This window comes from Acanthopagrus latus, chromosome 3, assembly GCF_904848185.1.
Source record: "Acanthopagrus latus isolate v.2019 chromosome 3, fAcaLat1.1, whole genome shotgun sequence".
NCBI classification, from domain to species: Eukaryota; Metazoa; Chordata; class Actinopteri; order Spariformes; family Sparidae; genus Acanthopagrus; species Acanthopagrus latus.
Window position 1 is genome coordinate 10,465,234 of NC_051041.1, and position 24,845 is coordinate 10,490,078.

At 42.9% G+C, this 24,845-nt stretch overlaps 1 protein-coding gene across 1 annotated transcript in view; it reads left to right on the forward strand.

Annotated features, from left to right (window-relative positions):
• The first annotated feature begins 4,072 nt into the window (after positions 1-4,072).
• The window catches only part of LOC119017026 (neurofilament light polypeptide-like), a 90,600-nt gene continuing 69,827 nt past the window's right edge, over positions 4,073-24,845 (forward strand). Inside the window, exon 1 of the mRNA XM_037093414.1 lies at positions 4,073-4,211. Coding sequence (XP_036949309.1) covers positions 4,073-4,211 — 139 coding nt within the window. The remainder of the gene's footprint in view (positions 4,212-24,845) is intronic.

Sequence of the window (24,845 nt, forward strand, 5' to 3'; positions counted from 1 at the left end):
CTTACTTATTCTCTCCACATGTAACCGCCACAGTATTCGCAAATTCAAAACGAGTATTGAATATTTTTTTTTTAACAGATGTTATCCATTATTGTTTTATTAATAAGTGGTTTACAAATTAGAGCATGGAAGTCACAATCTCTAGACAGTGACTGCAGTGATGTGTGTTTGAGAGGTGGCGATGTGATCGCCACTCAGTTTCTATGTCCGGAAAGACATAATGCCAAGAGCAGAAAATCTGACCTTGGTGTTTGCCCTTTATTTTGTGAAATTGGTCATTTTTGTGTTGTTTATGTTCATTTTTATTTTTCCAGTGAAGGTACACCATAGCCTACTAGGTATTAATGCCATATTTGCTGTAGATATTCATACTTCATTGTCTTTCCCCTTAGCAATACCAGCTAAACTTTGGCTAGATTTATACACGTGCTTTTTGACATTGATGTTACACACTGTTGATATGACTTAAGAGATTATTCGGTGTCAGTGGAAGTCTATAGTCTGTAGTCTCTGTAATTAGAGTGCTTCCTGTCCATTGTTCATGGGTAAGTAATAAAACAACATTACATATAAAACAAACAACTTATGCAGCACAAGGCAAAGGATGGCAACAACGGGCCATATGTTGGCAACATTTTTTTCCCTCCTGGATGAACATGTTGTGTCTTTTGTCAGTGGAATGAAAACCTACAGAAATCCAGTCCTCCGTGGCACATAGCAGCTTGTCTTTGGTGTGTGTGTATATTTATATATATATATATATATATATATATATATATAAATGCACAAAAATATAAAAACCGTAAAGAGGTGAAATCATTGATGTTTCAGCTGAAGGCTTTCACGAATATCTTCCAGTGAGATGAGAATTCTAACTAATGAAGAAAACCCAACAAAAAGTCGCTCAGAGGCAACCGATGAGGCTCACTGTTAATCGGTCCTCACGGTCAACACTGTTTCAAGCCTCCCTGTTTTATCTAATACAGCTGCACATCCTCCTGTTCCAGGGACAATCTTCAGCATGCTGTTTGTACTGCTGAGCGGATCAGATGCCTGTTCTTCAAGGGGCTGTGTGATATAACTCAAGAATGAAAGAAGGGGCTGTGATCTGAACAGGGTTTCAAGTCTGGATTTTTACCTCACAAGAGCAAAATACCATTGAGTGCTTTTATACTTAGCTGATCGATTGCTGGGTAGACAGAGTGCTGGGTCAAGGCTGTCAAACATTCCTTGCGAATTCTTGTTGGAGTTGCAATACAAGTTTGTGTAATTTCTATAGCTTGAAGACGATCTTGATGGATGCACCCATGTGTCTCCCCACTCTGCACTGCCTCTATACATTTCTAGTTCACCTGACATGTTATGTATTATTTATGATAAATGTAGAGTATAATTATCTAGTTTTTGTCTGTAAACATCAATTTATAATGGCTATCCGAGTAATGTATATGCATTAACAAAATGGTATGTATTAACCATTGAGAAAGTATTATAAACATCAGTTGCAACTTAAACAATTGCTAAATAAAGTCATATTTACAATGAAATTACTATCAACTAAAATTACTTGGGTCATGAAATAAGTAAGAAGTACTATAAATCTAGGACCAAATAAATGATTTTTTACAATACCACTCAATCGCATATGTATGTAATTGGATATGGTACGGTTGAGCTCACTCATTTAGGTTCCACCTTTGCAACAACAATCTTTAAACAATGTGTTTTTTATCATTTTGAATGAAATGCTATATCAAGCTATAGATATTGTGATACCGCGTTGATATACTGTAGTCTTACATGGAGAATTAAGACTTCAAGTTTGAATGTTATTTTATTTATGCAGTAGAAGAAAAATTCAATTTTTGCATGCTAAATTTGGTGATATGATTATAACAATTAATGGTTTTTGTCACTGTCACTCATCAGTGCTAAATGGATGCACTCAAATTTACCTGTCACTCAAGTTTTTAAAAATACACAGTGGAGCTCTGTATTTGCGCTGCCACAGCTTGTCACACATTCATTTATTTTACCTTTGGTTACCTCCTTCTCTGTTTATTATTTATTATTCATCGTTACTGAAACCTGAAACCTTGTGCTAGTTCACGACCGCCCGCTGTATCGACCATACTCTCCTCCCAGTGTGTCTTTTCGAGGATCCAAATCATTCCCGTAGATTGTCACACATAAAATCCTTGTTTGCATTTCATGACTATGGGCTCATTTTATTTTCAAATTTTGGTAGTGGAGGCCGTCATGAAATCACTTTGTTTAGCTGTGTGTATGTATGTGTGTGTGTGTGGCCATTTTCATCTTGGGATATGAGAAGAGTTTCTGCTCCGCTGGGTGCACCTGGTTCTGCAAAATAGCCTCATATTCCTCAGCCATTACACAGCCATTTAGAACAATCATCGGACCTAATGAGTCCCACAAGATGGCAGACCGCCGTATAACAGAATTGACCCTATGTTTGGTGGCGGACAACAGACACAGTAGGCCAGATCGTTGTGCTATCTGGCTTTCTCCACAGATGAACATGTGTAAGATTACCCAACAGAGCATGGTGAGTGTTATTGGTGCTCCTGACCAGTCAGTAGGACATTGTTGCAAGTGGTGAGACTCTTAATGCCAGTTAGCACGGTTGAGCGAGCAACTTGCCTAAAGGAAGTTCCCCATGTATAAAATGAATTTCATATTAGTAGGAGTATCGTACCACCACCACTAACACCATTCCAAATATATGGATAATGGTGTGCTCGTTTATCCCAACTAGTTTTTCTGTTTGTATCTAAACGCCAACGCCATTACGATAGTCTGCATTTCTGAAAGGCGTTTTAAGTGTAACTCTGACCACAAATGTAATACTGACCATAACCCAGACACTGATTAGGCATAAACGGGATCAGTGAGTTCATGGGAAGTTTTTCAGGCGAGCTAGTCAAACGCAGTAGTCGAATAGTGTAACTTGAACCACAGCTTTTTTTGGGTACACAGATTGCTCATAAAATGATAAATAAACACTGATCAAGATTTGCACATGAAAGACTCCCTGTAGTGTTTTTTTTTTCTTTTTTTCTTTTTATCGCCTCTGGTAACGATATGGAGCTGTTTTTCTATCAGTGGGACCCCGTTTGGTTATCTCGAGCACATGTGTGTCCGTGCCAGTAGTTTCAGGCCATTTCGCCGATCTGCAGGTGACGATAACACACCGAGAAAGGCAAAGACAGGGAAGAGGACAACTCTCACCATGTAGAAACGCCTACTATGTCTTAGTGTGTGTCATTGTGATGTTCTGCGTTGCTGATGATGATGTTAAATGTTTAGCCTACTGCCAATTATAACGCCTCAGTAATCTCTAACATGAAGACATTGCACTTTCTCTTGACCTACTGTCAAATGTGTCTGCTGTAGGCATGGATGTGTACATTGGGTATATTTACCTCTCCATGTTATGTTTAGTGTGTGTGTGTGTGTGTGTGTGTGTGTGTGTTTACACTATGATCTAGAATGACAGCTTACTGCAGCGTGAGCCGAGTAGATTTGACTCCTAAGATCCCAACTAGGTTGATTTACCCCATACCTGTAGGAAGCTATATAGGTCAATAAACTTACTGTACGTGTGTGTGTGTGTGTGTGTGTGTGTGTGTGTGTGTGTGTGTGTGTGTGTGTGTGTGTGTGTGTGTGTATTCGACTGCAGAAAAGCACAAGTGAATTTGTCATGTATGAAACACAATTTCACATGTAAACTTCACATGAAGGTGCATGTTTTCTTGGAACTTCTCGTATTGAATTTGCGAATACTTCATGTGAAATGATGCGTGAGAACCATGACACGTGATTTTTTTGTGTTAAGATGGCCAAGATGAGTCTCAGTGTGAGCAGAAACATGATGCATATAGCCATTTTTCTGGTGAAAATATGAGAGCCCGGGACATACTATTCTCTGGAGAGTCACTACCTCGTCTTAGCGTTGGTGGAGCAGGTGACAGATGGCGGTTAGCCAACAGGTTCGCACTAAAGGTGTTCCAAGGCGGAGAGAGGGTGCAGCGGAGACAGCTCCCCAGCTGTCATGGAGTCCACGTTGTACGACCCGGGTCTGTCTCTGTCAGGGACCATGTGGAATGTGTCTATGGACCTCATGTGCGGAAGCGGAGAGGAGTGGTACGGAAGCGCCAAGGCCTGGAATTACAAGTCCCCACAACACATATGTTAGGACTGGTCCTGTTATTTCGCAATCGGTCTCACGTCTCCGAGTTAAGAAATGTAATACCACGGGGGATCTGAGCAGATTGCTCCGTCAGCGTTAATCACACGGCGCATCATTATCATCACAAAATTGATATTTTTTCATGCTAGATGGAGAGCTTCATCCGTGAAGTGCAGTGTAAAACAAGATTTCTTTGCGGCATGTTAATAGGTGATGTATCACTTTGCTGCCGGTGTTAGTTTGCTATCAGTACTTGTGTGTGTGCTCCGATCTGCATTTTAGCTTGGTTTGAATATATCTTTGCGTTAGTTTCTGATGTGAATGGCCCCAAAATCAAGTTAACAGTAAAACATACACATCGACTTTCAAAATAATGCTAGCTGACAAACATTTTTCATATTAAATAACATGTTATGAATCTGTATGACCCACCCAACGACCTTCAACAGCCCCTGGCTCAGACTCTTCTTGCTTTTACAAACTGCACTAGGAGGTTCAAGAAGTGACGTTGGAGGGGGTAACTGCAGCGTCGATATTTCATGTGGCCACTGAGTAGGCTGCTGGATTTGATGCGTTGGGACTGAACATGCTTGATTTCTGCTTTTGACTTCTGAACCTGCTTCTTCCTTTTTGTCCATAACTGAACAACTTCATAAAACATAAGCTTTAAGGTGTATCAAACCCCTCATTAACAAGACAGCACCTGATCCCACACTGGAAGTAGTGATTTACACGGTAAAGGACTCCTCCAGTTGTAGTGCAGCCTGGGTTTCTCCTGGCTATCAGGTACCGGAAAATGATTATTTCGCTGTGGACGCCCCCTGACAACACTGCAGATCATTTAGGTGTAGAGTACAACTCTAACACAGCTGTGTCTCGCTTTATTATTATTATTATTTTTTTTCTGGCACTGACTCAAAACATGACATTGCGGCATAAATCAAAACTCATCACAGCAGCGACCCACTTATCCAACACAAGGCTTGTGTATTTAGCTACCTAAGCCCCCGTGACTATAGGAGATAATTACATGCACACACAAAGTAACAAGTACACACTTAAATGCACACGCGCATACGCCGGAGAGAGTGAGTGAGAGAGAGAGAACATCCACTTACATGATTCACGCACAGAAAGCGTGGATGCATGGAGAAAAAACAACCACTTGGAGCCCAGATGGCCATTTCTCTCCACTTTTCCCTTCCCTCATTAAATATCAAGTATCTCGGGGAGCAATAACAGGCACACACACTCTCTCTTTCTTATATATGTCATCAAGATTTAAACCTGTTACACACTTCCGCACACAAACACAGCTCTTTAATGATCAGTGCAGAAATCTCGATCCCCTATCACACGACGCACTCACACACACACACGCGCGTACGCACACGGCATTGTGTGACCACAGCTTCCCTTTAGTGAGTCTCAGACCTGCAGCTCAGAGGCCCGTTCCCTGCTTTCCTTAGTAGAATGCTTGTGAAATGCACAGCCTGCTTTCAAGGTAATTACACATGAAATCATGTGAAAAGTGGAAAAAAAAAGAAAAAAAAAAGCCTGAAATAAATGACTCCAGAAGGCCGGAGAAACAACACCCTGATGTTTTGGCGGTGGCTTAGAAATATGAACGGTAGAAATTGAGCTGTTAGAGCAATTAAAAAGGCTTAAATCTGAATATTAATTATTTCAGGGATTGGTGATATCGGAGCAGTTCAGTGGGCATGAGAAGACCTGCGAAATGGCCTTTTTGAAACAGCAGAGATAATGAGCTCTGAAATTCGCCGTTTCTGATGTATTAGCCGAGCAGCACGAGCCGGTCTCATAAACCCTGTATGACAATTTAAATATGAAACTGATAACGCCAAAGCACTCAGAGGACAGTTAAAGAGCCGTAATGGGTGTACATTTAACAGCCCGAACAGTCGCTTTTTTTTTTTTTCACCAGCTATATGTATACCTGCATAAATCATGAGGTTCAGTTTAGACGGTTTTGTTCAATCAGATTTGATTTTGTGTGGGAGTATGATGGTCGCTTATTAAAAAATGTTTGTGGGTTCATCAAGGCTTATATTCCTCAAATCTAATCATGCATATTTGTGATGATGTCATGTGAAAAAGTCATTATATCTTCAGGATTCATCCTCTGGGTGCTATGAATAATAATTTTGTTTTGTGAACTTTGCAAGAAAATGTTCTAAAGTATTACAAAATGTCTTTACACTTGCTTGGAAAAGGCGGAATACTTGTCGTATCGCTGAAGGCGAAATGCCATGAAGTGCAATGGAAACAGACATAAAGTGAATAAATATACATAAAACATATGACTTAAGTCCACTGAGGCTTTTGCTCCGCTGGAGAGATGAAAAGTTTAAAACTTTGATCAGGAGGCTGTAATGATCCTCACAATAATACACTGTGGCGGCTTGAGGTTTGGCTGGTCCAATTATGTCATCTTGTTTTGCCCCCCTCCTCCCACAGTGGTATAATGGCACCCAACTGGAAATATGCACCACCTACTGCTTATTTCAGTTAACCAAATCGTAACAATTGCCTTACAGTAATGGAAATTAAATGGATGGAAAAGTGGTAGTCATTAGCATTTTTCTTGAAATTCGATTATATGTGCAACAGATTTTGATGGAAATATATCTACTGTGGGAAGTGAAATTGGCTGAATTGTTAGATTTTGAGTTATTTCTGTCTGGACCAGAGAGGTGGATTTTCAGATTAACACTGTCATGCAATGCCACTTAAGGCACACCTGAATAAAACGCTGAGTTTCTAAATACCTGGCTTTGACACCAACAATCTGAGGTAAGATGCTCTGCAGGTGGAGAAAAGCAAAAACAGTGACCTTCTAACCTTCATAGGTTCGCTCATCATTGTCAATTGTACTTCTTCCTGGTGTTTTACTCTATCTCTGGTACATTTTTGGTTACATTTCACTCTATATACATTGAGAAGATCCTTATCACTGCACACAAAAATAAGTAGATAAAAAAATGACTGCAGCAGATCAGTAAGTTGTCAGTTTATCAACACATTTGTTTTCTTATTTCAGTTATATAGTGGTATCATCATTTGCCATTACACAGCTAATTCTTAATGCTTTACCATAACCCTGCATTTCCAGGTTGTTTAACCCCATTTATTCTGCTTGAACAGCCATTTCTGAATTGATTAGCACTATTACCACTAAGATACCCGCATACGCCTTAATTGTGTTATTGCAAGTACAACGCTATGTGTATTTAACATCCAAAACTTTGATGACCCTAATTCATCGGTTGATGCCTTCCACACAGTTTCACTGGGTTATCCATATACTGCTGCTTCTGTTGACTCCAGAATCAACTTTGTGTAGTTTTGATCACTCGCAGATGATCACCATAAAGCCGACATCAGCGCCAAATTTTGCCAGCGAAAAGAAATTGCAGTACGTCCATCTGCCTCACCGTAGGTTTAATGAACCAAACTGTGCACGAAACACAATTAAAAACACCGCCCCACTGTTTCAGTTTGGATAAAAGACACAACAATTATCGTTCATGTATTAGACGAGTTTGCTGGATATGCAACCTTCCATGGCTGTAACAATGCCAGCCTTCCATTTTTGGCCAAAATAACAGTATGGGGGCATTGGAGAGCTCACTACCAGTTTAGATGTGTTCATCCTGCCAGTTTTTTTTTTTTTTCTTTTTCTTTTTTTTCCCCAGGCTTGGCACACAGCAAAGAAGCAGCTCTGATATGCCATTCAACAAATGCAGTGTTGATTGGTCATGCGGCGTCTTGATGTTCAGCTATAGCGCTTAAAAAGCTGCAGGAATTTGCTAACCGGATGTGGCAATCACGGTAAATCTGATCTGGCCTTGACAGCCGGAGAGAAAATCTTGTGCTCCCGGGTTGACTGATGTGTTTTCCGAGGAAAAGTCACTTGACACTGAGACTCTTCATCAGAGGCTGCTACATTGGATCTTTGTCATCGACTGTGGCAATTTTCGTGGGTGTATGAGATGGGAAGAATACAATTTTTTTTTTTTTTTTTACACACAAGTCCGTGGCTGTGAGAGGCTAGCATGAAATGGCTACCAGACAGCTCAGTAAAGCAGAAAAGATAAATACTGATACAGATGTCAGTGTGGGGACGGCTCGGGAGCAATCAGATGATCAAAGTAGCACATGTCAAGATGTTGCACAGCCGGCAGAACCGCCTACCTAACCCTAACCCTTTCTCTGCCATTCCTGTTGATGGATTGTTGATAGCACTTATTATATGAAAACACTCCACCGCATGGCAAGTTAAACTCACGTGGCTGTTTTGTCTTGTTTTGGTTGTATCAGAGATCGTTCTACCATGTTGTGGAGGTCCTTTCTCTATTGACTATTATTGAACATGTTTTTTTTTAATCTTCTTTAAAGGGTTGATAATAAGATCAAATAATTTGGTTGTTCTTTATTTGAAGAGGTGTGTGTGGGTGTGTGTATCATAGCGGGCCTAATTATCAAACTCAAATAAACTAGCTTTTTGTTCAGACATTTAATTAAACTGTCACTACCTGAACCGTTAATAAATTAAATAATAACCTCCAACAAGGAGGTTACATTTAAGTCAGTGTTTGTTTGTGATTCTGTTGGTTGGTTGGTTTGTTTCTCATCAGGATTATACAAAAAATACTGAACGTATTTCCACAAAACTTGGAAAATGGCTCTTGGCCCAGAATAGACCCCTTCAGCTTTTGGTGCAGACCCGGACAAAGGGATAGATCTAGGAATTGTTTCTCACTTTCTTTTAAATTATGAGATGAGGTGTTTTTGGACATTTCTGTTAATTTCCTAAGGATTAATATTAGGATCTCGGTTTAGAAATCTGGTCTGTGAGTATACAGTATGAAAGGGGACTGGCCTTGTTGGAGGTATGCGCTCAATCGAGTGCCTTTCTAATTTTATCATGTTAATGGGTACATTGACCATCCTATCAAGGCTTAAATGTTTGGAAAAATATTTTATCCTTGTCTATTCTTAGTGACCACTCAAATCCCTTCACCCATTCACACACACATTCATACACCGGTGGCAGAACCTCTAACGTGGGAGCAATAACCATTCATAATGTGCGATTTGTGTATGTCCTGCAGAAAATGAAGCAAACAGTCAGGCTAATTAAGGCAGACAACCCAACTATTGCGTCACATTCATATGACTTCCATACCCTATACATCGCCGCTGTTACTTGTTGTTGCTGAGGCTTTCCTCATAGCATTTCATAGAGCCCCGCCTCCACAGCAACATCCACATTCAGGCTTTCTGGGTCAAGGTTTCTCTGCGCTGTACTTGTGTCGTAGGAATGAAGAGTTCAGGGCTCGCGCGATAAATATCAATTCTCGGGATGGTTCGCATTCATGATACGGCTCACGGGCTGGCCGAAGTTTGTTTAGCAGCGGTCAACGCTGAACCCACCCCCCCCCCACACACACACACACACACACACACACACACCTTCCTCCTTCTCTCTGCAATGTCTCATTAATGTGTGAAGCAGCCCCCAGGTGTTGTCCCTCTATCACACTTTCCCTTGTTATCTCCCTCCGTAATTGACCTGTGCTCGTTATCTCCTCTAAATTGAGGACCTCTAAACCAGTGTTTAACGAGGAGGGGAAGAAAGAACAGAGTAGAGGTGTTGAGGGTGTGACCTGCGACATCGGCAGCTCCCCGGGGGCTTTCCGAGTGATCACATGCACTAGCGCACACACGCACACACACTCACGGAAAGACTGAGCCGAAGAACGAAAAAGACATTGTGCCCTCAGTATGCAAAGGCATCCATGTAAGACATTCACACACACACACAAGCGCACACAGCACAGTGACACATAGTGACACAGGCACAGTCGCCGCCACACACAGGCTCGCAATTATGCATGGGTCAAGTCAAATCTCCCCGTGTCAAAGGTAGGAAACAAGAGGTCACACTCCGAGAGACAGAATGAGAACAGAGATAAGAAGCAAAGGACAAGAGAGAAAAAATACATTGGGGGGAAAAATAGAAACTATAAGACATGGAGGGCGATGTTGCAGAGAAAGAGGCGAATGATAAATGGAGGGAGGATTGTGGAGGATTATGAATTAATTATAAAGTGTAAAAACAATGTGACTGTGTGTGTGTGTGTGTGTGTGTGTGTGTGTGTGCCACAATTAGCCTAATGGTAGTTCAGTTTGCAATTTACATTCCTTCCTAACCTTTGCAGATAAAAAAGTAGTAACGGCAAAGCACGGGCTGTACAAATGATGAACTTCCTGGTCTAGAAAGTTAAGCTGAGGCAGAGGTGCCTTACAACCACATTCTTTCTGGTGGCCTGTAGGGAGCAGATCCACTGGTTCCAATAGGAAGTCCGATTGTAAGTAAGCTTATGAGAAAATTACCCTTTTCTCACTTGACTCATTATCTTAACGAGATGACTTTTTCCATGCCTATATAGTCTAATTCGCTCGTTTCTTGCTTTAGGGCGTATGTTTCACTATTGCTTCAGTGCAACACAGAAAAAGAAATGCATTCAGGCACTCTTCAGGTGGCTCTTTACAAGGCAGAGGTGTGTGTTAGCATGCTTGTTGCTCTACACATAGTCGTTTCTAATGGGAATCAATCACAGTGAATTCAGTGACCAGCAGTGTTCAGTATAATTATACCATACAGGGGGAAAAAAAGACAGTTTGGCAAGTGTGAAAATTAGCAACACAAGTACAGATATGACACCGCTGCTGCACCTCCTAATGATTCATGATCTTACTTCTCCTTCTTCTGCAATTATGTTGTTGATATGTTGTTAGCAGATAAAAAGGACATCTGAGAGTCCTGTGCAAACCCGAAAAAAAGTGGCGAATCGTAATTACTTCCCAAATTGCAATCTCAGATTTCCAAAAACTGGTGTATGAGTCGTGTCCTGCCGCGCGCCACTCACATGTGTGTGTGTGTCTGTGTGTGTGTGTATGTGCGGGCGCGATAAGTTTCGTGTTTCTTTGATTGTTCCCACTCTCTGACGGCAGTGCTCCGCGGCAATCACTTTCACAGCTCAGTTGGCATCTGATTATCTCCCCCTCGCACACAGAAATACAAAAAAAAAAAACAGAAATGCTCACAGATACACAACGCCGCATTATTTGCATACTGCTTCCATCTTGAAATTGTTATTTTGGTAATCAGACAGACAGAGAGGAAACATAATTATGGAACTGGCTTCCACTTAGTAACAGCAAGGGCTTGTGAGTGTGTGTGTGCGGCGCCTGCGAGGATGCGTGCGAGCGTGCGCGTGCGATAAGTGCAGCGTTTCATCTTCAAAATTGTGTAGCAGAAAATGTCAGAATGCAAAGCGTAGACAGAAATCGGGACTCGCTTTGTAAATTAACCTCTAACAACACGGTGTCAAGCCATCCTATTTCCACAGGTAGAACTGTGAAGTTATTTTGAGGGAGAAAACGTTTTATCAACAAGATACATGGCAGGTTGGGGATGATTTTTTTTTTTTTTTGCTGTTATTATTAAGCTGTTTATTACGGTTTTTCCCAAACATGAATGTCAGTCACGGTTGGATCCCAGCAGCTGCAGAAGAAACAGGAATAATCTGATTTTTTTTTTACTGTGCGCGTTCCTCTCATTCATCGGTCACACCTTCACATGCCCCATTATGTCTAAACACACTGCGTATGCTCAAATTCTAATTGTACAGGGCATATGATTCGTTCACTGATCGCATAGTCTTGGCCTAAGGGACTGTCAAACTGTGAAGGGTGATGCCTGTTTGACATACAACTTTGAAATATTATCTAATTTCCTATAGGTTGGTTTCACAACTTCAAATGACCAATAATCAGAAAAATTGAAACGCACTGCATGAAGTTGTAACCCCTTATGGAACCGCCTCAACTCAGCACTGATCCCTGTTCGTGACCTACATAAGCAAATGATACAATCAGCGAGAAGATTGAATAGTTCCACATATTTTATAATAGTTATTCTTAATGCCTGTCACCGACGTATCTGGGTCAGATATGTCACAAAAATTAAACTATGTTTTATGGGGATGAATTGAGAGGTCTCACCACAGCCTTAAGGACGAAGGCTGCTCTGGAAAGGCAAAGTTGTTAATCTTACATGGCCAGAAATGCCTCCTAGCTATTAAAAAGTACAGTATTAAAATACAGTATTAAAAAAAATACGTTGCATGTTTGTTTTTATGGGCTTCTAAAACAAACGCAAAGGAGAGCCAGACCGTGGCGACGGTGCCCATACCGCTTTTGTCCACAGGGGCTGCCAGAATCGGCATCCGAATCATTTCTGAACTTGGAGCTTCGGACGAGTGGTTCATCAGCACGAGTGACACAAAATCACAGGCCGTGAAGTACTTTCAGAGAAATTGGTCACTGGGATTGGACACGGGAGCTGCACTGTAATCCTTCTCTTGCCAAAAGGTTTCATCTCGCAAACAAGTCATTCCGTACAATTACTGTCATGTCAGTGTTCACGTTTGGAGAATCAGTGACACACAGCAATCAGAGGAAGGCGAACGAAGAGAGGGGGCTTAGCACGGGGGAGTCACCTGACCCTCTTGAACGCCTCTCATGTTAATGATTACAGGTGTGTATACTTCCAAACATGGTAATTGTTACACATTCATCATCTTCATCTCACATTGACTTGAAGGCGTCCATCAATAAAAGGACATTTTGACACCGAACCCAACTTGCGCGTGTGTATATGTGAGGTACATACATGCGTGTGTGACAGATTCCCTTTGCTGAGCCGATGATTTCTCACGGCTCATTCTCTTTCAAGGTGTTGAAATGTTCACTGCACTTCACAGAGAGTACTGGAAAGTATGAGAGGTGATGCGAGAGCACACACGCACACGTGTGCACGCGCAAGCACACGCAGACATGGTGAAAGGACAAAGAAACCATTCCACACTCTTTTGATGATGCAGCAGAAACTGTAATTGACAAACAGCCATAGCAAGTAATGCTTCACACACTCACACACACACACCCAGGACCACCGCCCGACACAAGCACACACACACACACACACACACACACACACACATTTTATCTGTTAAGTGTGCGGTGTGATTATGGCCATGGTTATTTGCTTCCAGAGACTGTCGTGATGGACCAATTACCATCTCGTCTCCTCTTTCTCACACCTCCTCCCCACCTTCCTCCCCTCTTGCTTCCTCCCCTTCTCCTCTCCTCTCCTCTCCTGTCCTCCCCCCCTCCCCGTTTTGACAAGGCGACAACAATATCTGTCGTGTGTCCCATTGACCATTTGCTAAATTGCTCTGTCCTCCACCTCCCTCTCTCCGTCTCTGCCTCTCTCCCAGCCTGTGTCTTTATCCCATCACCCAGCTCCTTCGCTCCGCATCTCCAGGCCATTTGTTGAATAATTCAGTATATCTTTCATTCAACCATTTGGTAAATATTGCGCTATCTTTCTGTCATTTACCGAATGATTCGAGCAATATCCATTTGCCGGTACAACCTCATAATCATCTTCTCCTCCTCTTCTCCATTTCACCCTCTCTCTCTCTTTCACCCTCTCTCTCTGTCTCTGTGCAGCCTCTCTCTCCGTCGCTCACCAAATTATTTCTTCCACCTCTCTGTCTGCTATTTGTTGTTTAATAATCATGTATCAAGGATGTGCGTGCACATCCATAGACAATTTTCTGCAGTGGTGATTGGGAAATCTATTACACCCTTGACTGTGTGTGTGTGTGTGTGTGTGTGTGTGTGTGTGTGTGTGTGTGTGTGTGTGTGTGTGTGTGTGTCAGAGAGAGAGAGAGAGAGAGAGAGAGAGAGAGAGAGAGAGAGAGGACGGGAAGGCAGTGGCTATTCATTGTATGGAGCAGTGACTGAAAGCTGACAAGCAGCTAGCAGTGAATCGTGTGAATGTGTACATCGTGTGTGTGTCAGTGTTTGATCACAATGTTCAGCTAAACACCGTAAGCTGAATGAAACACAGCCAGAGTGCAGCAATATGGCCTCTGTTTTAATTGCAGATGATTGGATTTCCCTCTGAAATTCAAGTGAATTGAACGCAACGCTGACCACACTAAAGTTTACGTGTGTAAACACTGTTTGTCTTGTTTTAGTGAAATAAAACATCAGACTCTGGTACACCACGGACAGTAATTTGATACAAAATAGGCAATTTTCTCTCGGTGATGTGTTGTTACGGGTCGAATGTGGGGCTGCGGGGAGTGGACCGCCTATTGAAAAACTGTAATTTCTCCAGGCCAAGGCATTGTTCTGATGCACACACACAGTGTGCAATAGTTATTTTTCGCTCTCCACAACACAGAAATACTCCAAAACAAGAGAAATTAGGATAATGGAAAACAATATCATCGATGTTATGATCATCAGCTGTATTTCTTTCACAGACATCTGCGGGAAAAAGCCCAACGCGATGCGAGTGACGACGCGGAACAGACACCAGTGAATAATGTATGGAAACACAGTAGATAATATACATACAAGACCACACAACATGCAGCGCAGTAAGTGCCGGGGGAATCCCTCCTTTTTCTGCGGGTTTAAAATGTTTGTTGATGCCTAATCAGGTTCCTCCATTCATATTTACAGTCAGAGTCGTTTTGAAATGTCTCCGAGCTGGTTCTGTAGACCTGAATAATGCAGCTGGAAACCTTTCCAATAATACATGGTCATAAAGTTCTATCAATATTGGATCAAGGCCTTAGGTCATCCGCCTAAAAAAAAAAAAAATGAGAATTGCGCTTCGGGGAAAACATCATCCCAAGGCATCAACATGTGAATTATAGATTGGTCTTCGGGTCTTATGAAGAAATCACATGGATTCACAGACAATACATATGGAGAGACACTCCACAAACACATGCTCAGACAAGCACAAACACAAAGACGGGTTAATAATAAATGGGATTTACAGTGTTCTGCAATATACCACTGTCCTTCAGCTTCCTTCAGGTATTCAGTTAATGATACAACACTGACACTAACAAGAAACGATCACATTATATGTAAGATATAGCCAGAATTTTTGATTAAAAAAGTCAAAAAAATTCAAAACATTATGAACACAATATGCAGAAACACTGGCGACCTCATGGTGCCTGAGATAACAAGGGCACAGTGTGCGTGCAGAGAAGTCGAGATAAGACGGGCACTTGGAAACAAACATGTCAACACCACAGTGAGATGCGCGTCGAAACGCGTGCCCCACATTGTGTAGAATCGTAAGAGTGCTCCCCAAGGAACTTTTGCTCGACTGTCACAGGGGAACAAGCGCTTCCATGTGTGCGGTCATATCATGCGTACGTGCGAGTCATTTGCATGGAATATATGCCGCGATGCGCCGCCGACAAGGGGGGGTGTCACGGGGGAGATGCCCGGTGAGTCAGTCCCAGCGCCACAGTGTTATTCTCCTCTGCATTTTATTTCTTTATGTGTGTATGTGCGACTCTGTGAATATATTGGCCACATGGAATGCAAAGTGAAATGCAAACAAGCGCCCCCCCCCCAAAAAAAAGAAAGAAATCTGTGCATGAATCATATCAAACTGTCTGGATGTTCTTGTGTGTGTGTGTGTGTGTGTCCTGCTGAAACATGCAGGCTCTGCAGCAGAAGCCTAACGTTTCTCCGCAGGCGCGCCGGGTACTTACCATGTCGAAAGTCTCCCAACTCGTGTCTCCACGTCTCATTAAAACCACGACAGTGAGGTGTGGAGCTGTGAATGATAAGGACGACTGGGAGTGGACTTGAATGTTGATTTACAAATGAGGTACACTGTACAGATAAAAAAAAAAAAAAAAGAAAAAGAAGAAGAACATGTGGAAGGATATGCCGACGGAGCAGAGAGAGCCTGAATTTGAATAAAGATGTCACTAAAGGTGTGTTTCTTTACGGACATGTGTTTAAAGACCAAATCATTTGTTTGGTATTTCGTGTATTTTTGAGGACTTGCTTCTAATTCCAAAAAGACCCTTCAAAAGACCCTTTTTCTGTTTACGTGTTGCCTTAGAGGTCCAGTTAGCTGTGCACGTTTCTGCAAAACCACAGATACGTTCTAAACTCAACGTTCCTTTGTGTTGCAACTTCACGTTTGTTGCATTTTAAAAAAAATGGTCTTGTCACAGTTATGTTTGATCTGCCTGGGTTTAGGCACAGGCGCTTGTTTTGGTGTGTCCATGGAAAAACAGGTCGACTTCCTGCGAAAAATAGATGGAAACGTCCACATGTCTCCTAAAAAATATCCACTGGTGTGAATCGAGCTGCGGTTGGCTGCCTTGTCGGATGTAATATTGCCAGCGCCGATGCCATGTTTGCTTAAAAAGTCAATCTCCGATGTGCCTGTGGTTTGCAGAAACTGCTAACATTGGATCCTGGTGACCTGGCAGGGCAATTCCTGGGTTTAATGCTGGAAGCCGGTCGTCAGTTTATGTTGGCGGACTCTATTCCTAAAACTAACATTTGCTCTCCGTTAGCAGAGTGGAGAGATGAGGCACCTGAGAACGTGCATGAAGTCACATCCCTTTGGACTGTTGCAGAAAATCCAACCCGAGTCCTTCACAATGAAATCCACGATCTAGTAGCATTAAACAACTTAAACGAATCGTCCACAGGCTCGTATAAGCAACCAAAAGAGACGAGGAAGGTGCCATCTTTCCACATAACTTTACGATCTACACTATGTGTGTGTGTGTGTGTGTGTGTGTGTGTGTGTACCCTCTCAGTACCCTTATAGTCTATCATATAAGTAAAAGACATCATGTCCACTGTCTGCTGTTACTGCAGCTTTCACTTCGGTTGGCAAGTTTCTGGGAATATATGAAAATACACATTATGCAAGCAGTCCCCCTCAGCACATCCAAGAGAGAGTATTGTGATGTTACAGTAGCTTTCACCTTTTGCCTTTTCAAATATTCCCAAAGATGTTCGGCCGGGGCTGACGTCTGGTGACTGTGAAGGGAGAGGCCTGCACGTCAGCACTCTTTGCTCTTCCTTGGACTTCAAACGGACCTGGCACAGCGTCGCCGCGGGTTTAGGGGCCCATTGTCCCGCTGGAAAATGAATCCTTTTCCGCATGATTTCCAGTCAGAAGGGGCTTGGCCTCTGAAGAATGGAACGGTGCTTCTCTTTGGTCGGCGTGTAGTTCATCCTCTGCGAGGCACCGGTTTCTGAGAAGGCAAAACATCCCCTACATCTGAATATTTCTACTGAATTTGACTGGAGGCTTTATACCTGGTTGTAGCAGCCTCTCGTGTCATGCTGGCCTCGCTTTTGGAAAATCTGCCCAGTGTGGGTCTTGCCACTACAGAATAAACTTTTCTTGATTTAATAGCATTTAGGAGCTCAGATCGGTTTCGTATTATTCAGCCCTGAACAGCACTTGTTACACCATTTAAATCGCACAAGAGCTGCTTCTCAGATGATAATCTTAATCTGGTTTTTGAAATCATTAGCAGTTGCAGCAACGCAATTCGTAGAAAGCCATGTTAAACAAGTGCGTGTTGAAAATAAAGCATGCCAAATGCGATCAAGATAGGCATATTTGATATGACGCATTTCTGAAGATTTAGATTTCTATCAGTTTGGAATTAAAATGATTAAATTGTCCTTTCGACAAACAATGATGCTGACAGAACAACGCAACTGAATGTGTTGGGTATTCTTGTCTTCATAAAGCACCAGGACAGATTTTCTCACTCGATCAAGCTTCTGCTCCTCACAGCAGACTCTCCTTATTTTCATGCGCCGTGAGTAGGTCTGGAAACTGAGAAATGGAATGTCTCACCTCTGACTCTTTGACCTGAATTTGCCCGGTGATGCCCGCGGCATTGTTGTGCTGAAGAAATAAATAATAATAACAAAAATGAAAAAATAAATAAATAAATAAAATAAAATCCATGCCTCTACCTGTGTGCTCCAGCTGAATCGTTAAAGAAAAAAATGCGATGACTGCTCGAACACTCCCACGCAGTGTCACCCCGTCTTCTTCCTGTCGCTCGGGGGGGGCGGCTGTAGCTCAGTAAGTAGAGCGGGTCATCTAGTAATCGTAAGGTTGCTAGTTTTCCCCCAGCTGCATGTCGAAGTGTCCTTGAGCAAGATACTGAACCCCAAATTGCTCCTGATGAGCAGCTGGTGCCTTGCATGGCAGCCTCCGCCATCAGGGTATGAATGTGTGCATGTGAATGGGTGAAGTATTGTAAAGTGCTTTGAGCGGTCAGTAGACTGGAAAAGCACTATAAAAATGCAAGACCATGCAAGACCGTTTACTGTTTTCTCCTCACAAAAAAAAGAATCAGTGGCTTCAGAGATCAAATTTTGACACAGAGGTTACGAATAAGTTTGAACTGTGGATCACATTGAGAATCTCATTACAACATTGCAACATTCTGCTGGGAAACCTTGGCTGCTGGCATTCATGTGGAGACCACTTGACACACAGCATCCAGATGTTTTCACCTTGTTAGTCTGTGTGTGTGTGTGTGTCTGTGTGTGTGTGTTAATCAACGGGGGAAGACATTTCTTTTGTAACACAGTTGTGAAAATGTCTATCTGTCTGTTGGCTTCTTTAAAGGTACAAGTAGTAGCGATAGTTAAAGTGAAGGCGGAGTTTTGAAGATGATGCACTTTGGTTCTAACAAGGGGCACCAAGTAGATAATGACCCCCTCCTCTCATTCACGTAAATCACATGAATGCAATTACAAAAAAAGGGATCGCACAGAACTTCTGTGTGTCTGAGGGAGGAGGGAAGGAAGCGAGAAACAAGCTGTCTCGAAATGTCCGAGATGCCGACAGCTCAATACTGCATCCTCCTCTCATCTTTCTTTTCCTTTGGCAAGTGTGTGTGTGTGTGTGTGTGTGTGTGTGTGTGTGTGTGTGTGTGTGTGTGTGTGTGTGTGTGTGTGTGTGTGTGCATGCGTGTGTGTGTGTGTGTGTGTGTGTGTGTATGTGACAGCGTGCAATGCAGTACAGCCCGCTCTTTGTGCTCTTTCACATTACATGCTTTTTCAGTCAATAAATCTTGTTACAAAGTGTGTGTGTGTGGGTGTGTGTGTGTGTGTGTGTGTGTGCGCATGCTTTTATGTGTTTGCGTACACCCCTCTATCTGCGAGTATGATGGTGTTTACGCAGACCCTTTTTCTACTAGGTGTACTTACAAACATACAGAGATCAAAGCGACTTACTATCTCTTAAAACGGGAGCACAGCGGGGGGGAATCGTTGGTTTTTGGACCCAGCCGACCTGGGGGGGCCCTCCACCAGGGGGTCACCCGATGCTTGTTGTGGGTTGCAAAAATATTTAAGGCCATGGGAAGAAATCCTGTTCTGTGCTTTGCTCTGTCTTTACTCATCTCTCGGCTCGCCTTATTTCTCTTACTCACTTATGTTGCCCACCTTCCCTTAGATCTATCATTTTACGAGGTCATTATACAGTTAAAGCCCTGCCCAATAAGGTGCAAGCTGGAATGCAATCTTGGAAGCTCATCTGCCATTTACTGTCAAGGATATAGACCCTGGGCAACCCTGTCGCTGTCAGAGGGTTTCATTTCCAGAAATATTTCAGCAGTCGAGCTCAGTTGAACGTAAACTTCATGATCACGGGACTGAAAATCAAACAGTCGGCTGAGTCGCTCGCGCTAATAAAATTTGCATGGGAAACAAGAAACATGAGAGGGTTAGTATTGAAATATTCTGCATATATGCATACATGAATGTCAGAAGCTTATACACTGAGATTTAGACTAATGAGTCCAAACAAGCAACAGGTATTTGATATAGAATATACTAAGTAACATGTGAATATAAATGCTGCTTTTTCAAATATTACTTACTGGTCTGCAGTTACAGAATCTGGTTGTAGGAGCACTTATATAGCGAACACACACAGACACACACACACAAAAAACAAGGGCAGTTCCCTGTTCTCACTGGAAATACTACGATGATGTTTAGGTATAGCGAGCAAGAAATCTGTGCAGGTTTTAGGGCCCTTGGTGCCCAAACTCTTTTCACTTAGAAACCAAATGTTATTGTATTTTATTGTTAAGATTCAGAATAGCGGTAGGATCCCAAGCTCACTTAATTAACTGACTTCCTGCGCAAATACCACACTGTCCTTGGATTATAAAGAATACCAAATAATCAAGGATCCTGGATATAAGAAGGACATTTCTACCTTAAAAAAATAAGACAAAACAGCATACAGTAAGTTGCAATTCTTTATTTATATTATTTTATTTATTCTTTTATTTAGAATCATCTGGCCGCGCAAATTGAACCTCATGGCAGGCCAACTTTGACCAGCTGCATTTTTTAACTGAGTACGGGGAATGATGCACTTCTTGTGCTGATAGTGAGAGCAACTGGTGTATTTCAGTTGAATTATAATAAAACAATAAGGAGCAGAGTAAGGACACACCTCATTCCCCCCGCCCAGAAAAGGAACTGGCTCGGCACAGTGAGTATAGTGTACATAACGAGTATTGAGACGTTTCTCCTCAACAAAATCAAAAACTACCTCCAGTCTGCACTCTCTGCCTTCTCGCAGTGAAATTGCTCAATCAGTGCCAGGAGAGCAGAGCAGCTCCCCAGTTTAATGTCACTTCCTCTCCGCTTACCACTACTCACTTTGCTTCTTCTTTAAAAAAAAAAAAAAAAACCTCAGCTTACCGTCAGCTTTCTTGTCACGAGGTCAAGAATTTTGTATCCCCTCATTTTTTGGCAGCTTTTAGGTAATTCAGGAATATATTTTTAGTCTTCATTTTCATTCATTATTCACAGATCACTCTGTATTAAAGCAGCAACACCCCGAATGTAAAAATAATTTTAAAAAAAACAAAAAACAACCTGGGAGTCAGACACGTTTAAAAAAAAAAAAAAAAACATGTTGGGACCCAAACTGAGCAGCCCGTCACCTTGGGACCTATAGGCTCATTAGATGATACCACAGCTCCTCTTACGTGGCGATTCTAATGAGTAAATGTTGTCTCCCCAGCTCATTAAAACATATTAGCACTCATGTCATCTGGGGACCCAAACCGAGCAAATGTAGTCTCTTACCCTGGGAGCCTGGCTCATTACGACATAGTCCTGTCATGCGGGAGCCAAAAATGAGTACACGTATTCTGTCACCCTGGGACTAAGGCTCATTAAAGCATATTAGTACCTCCTGCCATGTGAGGATAACAGAGTCCAGCCCAGTTTCGGGTCGTGACCTGCGGTTTATAAGATGAGCCCCTCGCGTCCGGCCATGAGGGAGCAGTAGAACCGTCTCCTTGTCCAAACTCTGGACCCTCGCTGGACTATATTTTCCCCACCAGTCATGCCGCTGCTAATAGCGCCGGGGGGGGGGGGGGGGCGTTGGGCCCGGAGGTCACTCAACCAATCAGCATCCGGCGTCATAAGTGGAAAGTGGGATGATTATCTCTTTTTACTACTCTTCTTCTCCCCTCATCATGATTTCCTCCCTCTCTCTCTCTCTCTCTCTCTCTCTCTCTCTCCGACTACCCCCCTGATTATCTCTGTCTCTCGCTCCCTCTTTATTTCTTTCTCGTCACCTCTCCCGTCCTCCATCTTCCCTCTCAAGTCCCCCTCTATTCATCTTTCATTAATCACTGTGTCATCCTCCTATAGAAAATGTAGTTAACGGACAGATGACTGCAATCAGCTTTAGTTCAACCCGGGGTCACTCCACATATATGGACTTTATAGGTGTGTGTGTGTGTGTGTGTGTGTGTGTGTGTGTGTGTGCGCGTGTGGTTAGATTTACTGTACAAGTGAATATGTGGTCTCCGCATGTGTGTGTGTGTGTGTGTGTGTGTGTGTGTGCGTGTCCGTAGCATGACAGTGATTGAGGCGCGGCGCTCCTCTCTTCATGAGCCATATGTCAATTTAGACTTCTATTAAATCCCGGGGCAGATTGGATGGCACACGATGTGCATATCGCCGCAATATTATGATTGCCAGCGTTCTGACGCAAGCCCCGTCTTTTCCATATCATAATTGAAAGATGACGCTGACATGTTTTTATATATTCTACAGAAGCCCCCCTTTGATCGTGTCAAACCGCGATGATGTACTGTAGCAAAAAAAAGAAGTTCTTTTCACTTTTTTTTTTTTCCTGCAATTTTAGATAAAGTGAGACGTTTTTTTTCGGAGATGCTCATCCTTTTTCGCGAGAGCAATGATGTGTTCGAGGAAATAATGAGAAGAGAAGATTGGGGGGAATGGAAACCAGAGAGACAGAGGAGAGGGAGGAAAAATGAGAGTGGGAAGACAAAAGGGGCAAAGTAGAAGAGAGCGAGAGAGGCTTCTTGAGAGGAAGGGGAATTGGGAGATAAAGAGAGGAGCACTGGTGGTTCATATAAAGCATGATAAAGCGCGCTCTACGGTGGCCTTCCAGGGGACAAAATGTCTCGCCCCCTGGCCCTCGTACGTCCGACTGAGTCTGAGTCCGCCACTGGAGAGGAGTGTGTTGCAGATAACGGAGATGAGAGGAGGAGAGGGGAGAGGGTTACCTAAATCCAGCCGGATGACTCACGCTCCTTCGTTGCAACTGATTTATTCACTGACCCCGACATGCTCACTTTTTTTTATTTTTTTTGTAATGTTCACTTTGCGACTGCGCAGCCATGAAGAATCTAACCGGGCACACCAATCTGTGGCCTGATGATCACATGCATTCCTTCCCCCTTCCTCGACGAGATCTCGAACATGAAACAGTCTGCGAGATGATGAATTCGAGGGAAAGCACCCATCCCTGAAAGAAAGCAAAAGCCAGTAAGATGAATCAGAAAATCCAAAATATCACATGGTTCAGAAGCAAATACGAGCGGCGGAGGAGACGAATGATTCATGTGGCTGGATCCGGGCAAGAAAAAGGGATTTGCAATGTTAATTGATGTGGGAACAATGGGCTCTAATACTTTCAGACAGAGGGATGTAGCAGCAGGGGTGGAAGAGAGTGGAGGGGAAAGCGCGGGGGGGGAGAAAGACGATGTGAGATTACAAGAGAAGGGGAGGCGAGAAGGGATGAGAGGGAGGTGGACGGAGGAAAAGATGATAAAAAGTCAGGTAGGGGGAGATTAGAAGTGCTGAAGAGGCAAGAGACAATATGGAAAGATGTGGTGGGAAGGTGTGGGCGGGGGGGGACGAGAGTGAGAAAAAAATCCCCACTACTACAGGCAGGTAGGAGCTAACAAGAGGCAGAGAGCAGATAAGAAGGGAGAGGTTGACGAGAGGGCTGCGGAGGACAGAAAGAAACCAGATGGAGTGAGAAGGAGGAGCAGAGGAGAAGAGTACAGACAAGGAGGGACAGACGAACAGGAAAAGGGCGGAGAAATTCAGGGAAGAGGTGTCCTACATGAATAGACCGTGTCAGTCGAGCCCCAGAAAAGAATCCATTTTTATGGTGAAACAGGAGACAGGAGAGGATTCACGTCCGTCAAGACCAGAAGCCTGAGAAGTTACGGGATTGCATGCTAATGCGAACGAGATGTGTGAATACTAAGTCCATCAGAAGTAAAGTAGCATTCGTTCATCTTGTTAATGTACAGATGTTGAGTGCTCCTCATCTCCTGATCCTGTGACGCCCTGACGTCGCTTACTCGTGGTCTCCAGCACCACACGTAGCTTTGATTGTTTGTTTTTTTGCTTTTTATTTTTTCCTGGTGGTTCAGACATGTGGCTCCATTTCTGTCGTACGGTTCAGTTTGGAGAATGTTCGGGTAGGGTGGAGGGAAGAGCCCGGTTTCGACGGCACTGTGAGGATTTTGGACCATCACTGATGCCGGCCCATCAGTTTGTAGTTTGGGGTTAGTTAAGTTGAACTTTAGTTGATCATGTTCTCTCTGTTGAACTAAAATTCTTCTTTTTCAGACCTCTTGACTTGTGTAATTGCAACATACCTCTCTAGGCTGTGAGCTTTCTTTCGGGCTCGTAACAGCAACTTGTAACACCCTGCCTAATTTACTTTACAGTTGTTGTTTTTTAAAAGCAGGGGTTTAAAGTTATTTTTTGTGCACCAAACTCATGGGATTATCTACAAAACACTCCCAAGATCAACGCTCTCGCTTCCTCTAAGCAGATCAAGATTGTGATCTACAAACACCTCCGTGTGCGTTTTCACAGAGTCCTGTTCTTTTTAGATGTTTTAACTCTTTTTTTTCCCTTTATCCTTTGTAATTTTCTGTATCTTGGCATCATCGCACATAAGGAAAAAAAAAAAAACCTCAGTGATTTTCGCAAACCTTCATTAAACGCTGCAGTGATCTAGACTTGAGTTAAGGCTGGCACCCGCAGTCAGGCACACACATTATCTTTGACTCACAGAGAAAAGCACGAGTCATATCAAGAGCTTTGAGTAGTGATGCAGCAGAAATGCAATTAGCGACTAGGCTAATGCAGCATTTAACACGCTGCTTTTCATCTGTCGGAGTCAGAGGTTCGTGCTTTGCCGCTAATGACCACTGGTACAAGAGTCACCTAGCAATAGCGGTGCTACGTTGGTAGCATTTTCCAGGAGATCCAGGTGGTGTTTATTTTTGGGGCTGTTCTCCAATCGCAGGAGGAAAGTGTTCATGCTCACGATCTTGTATTTCCT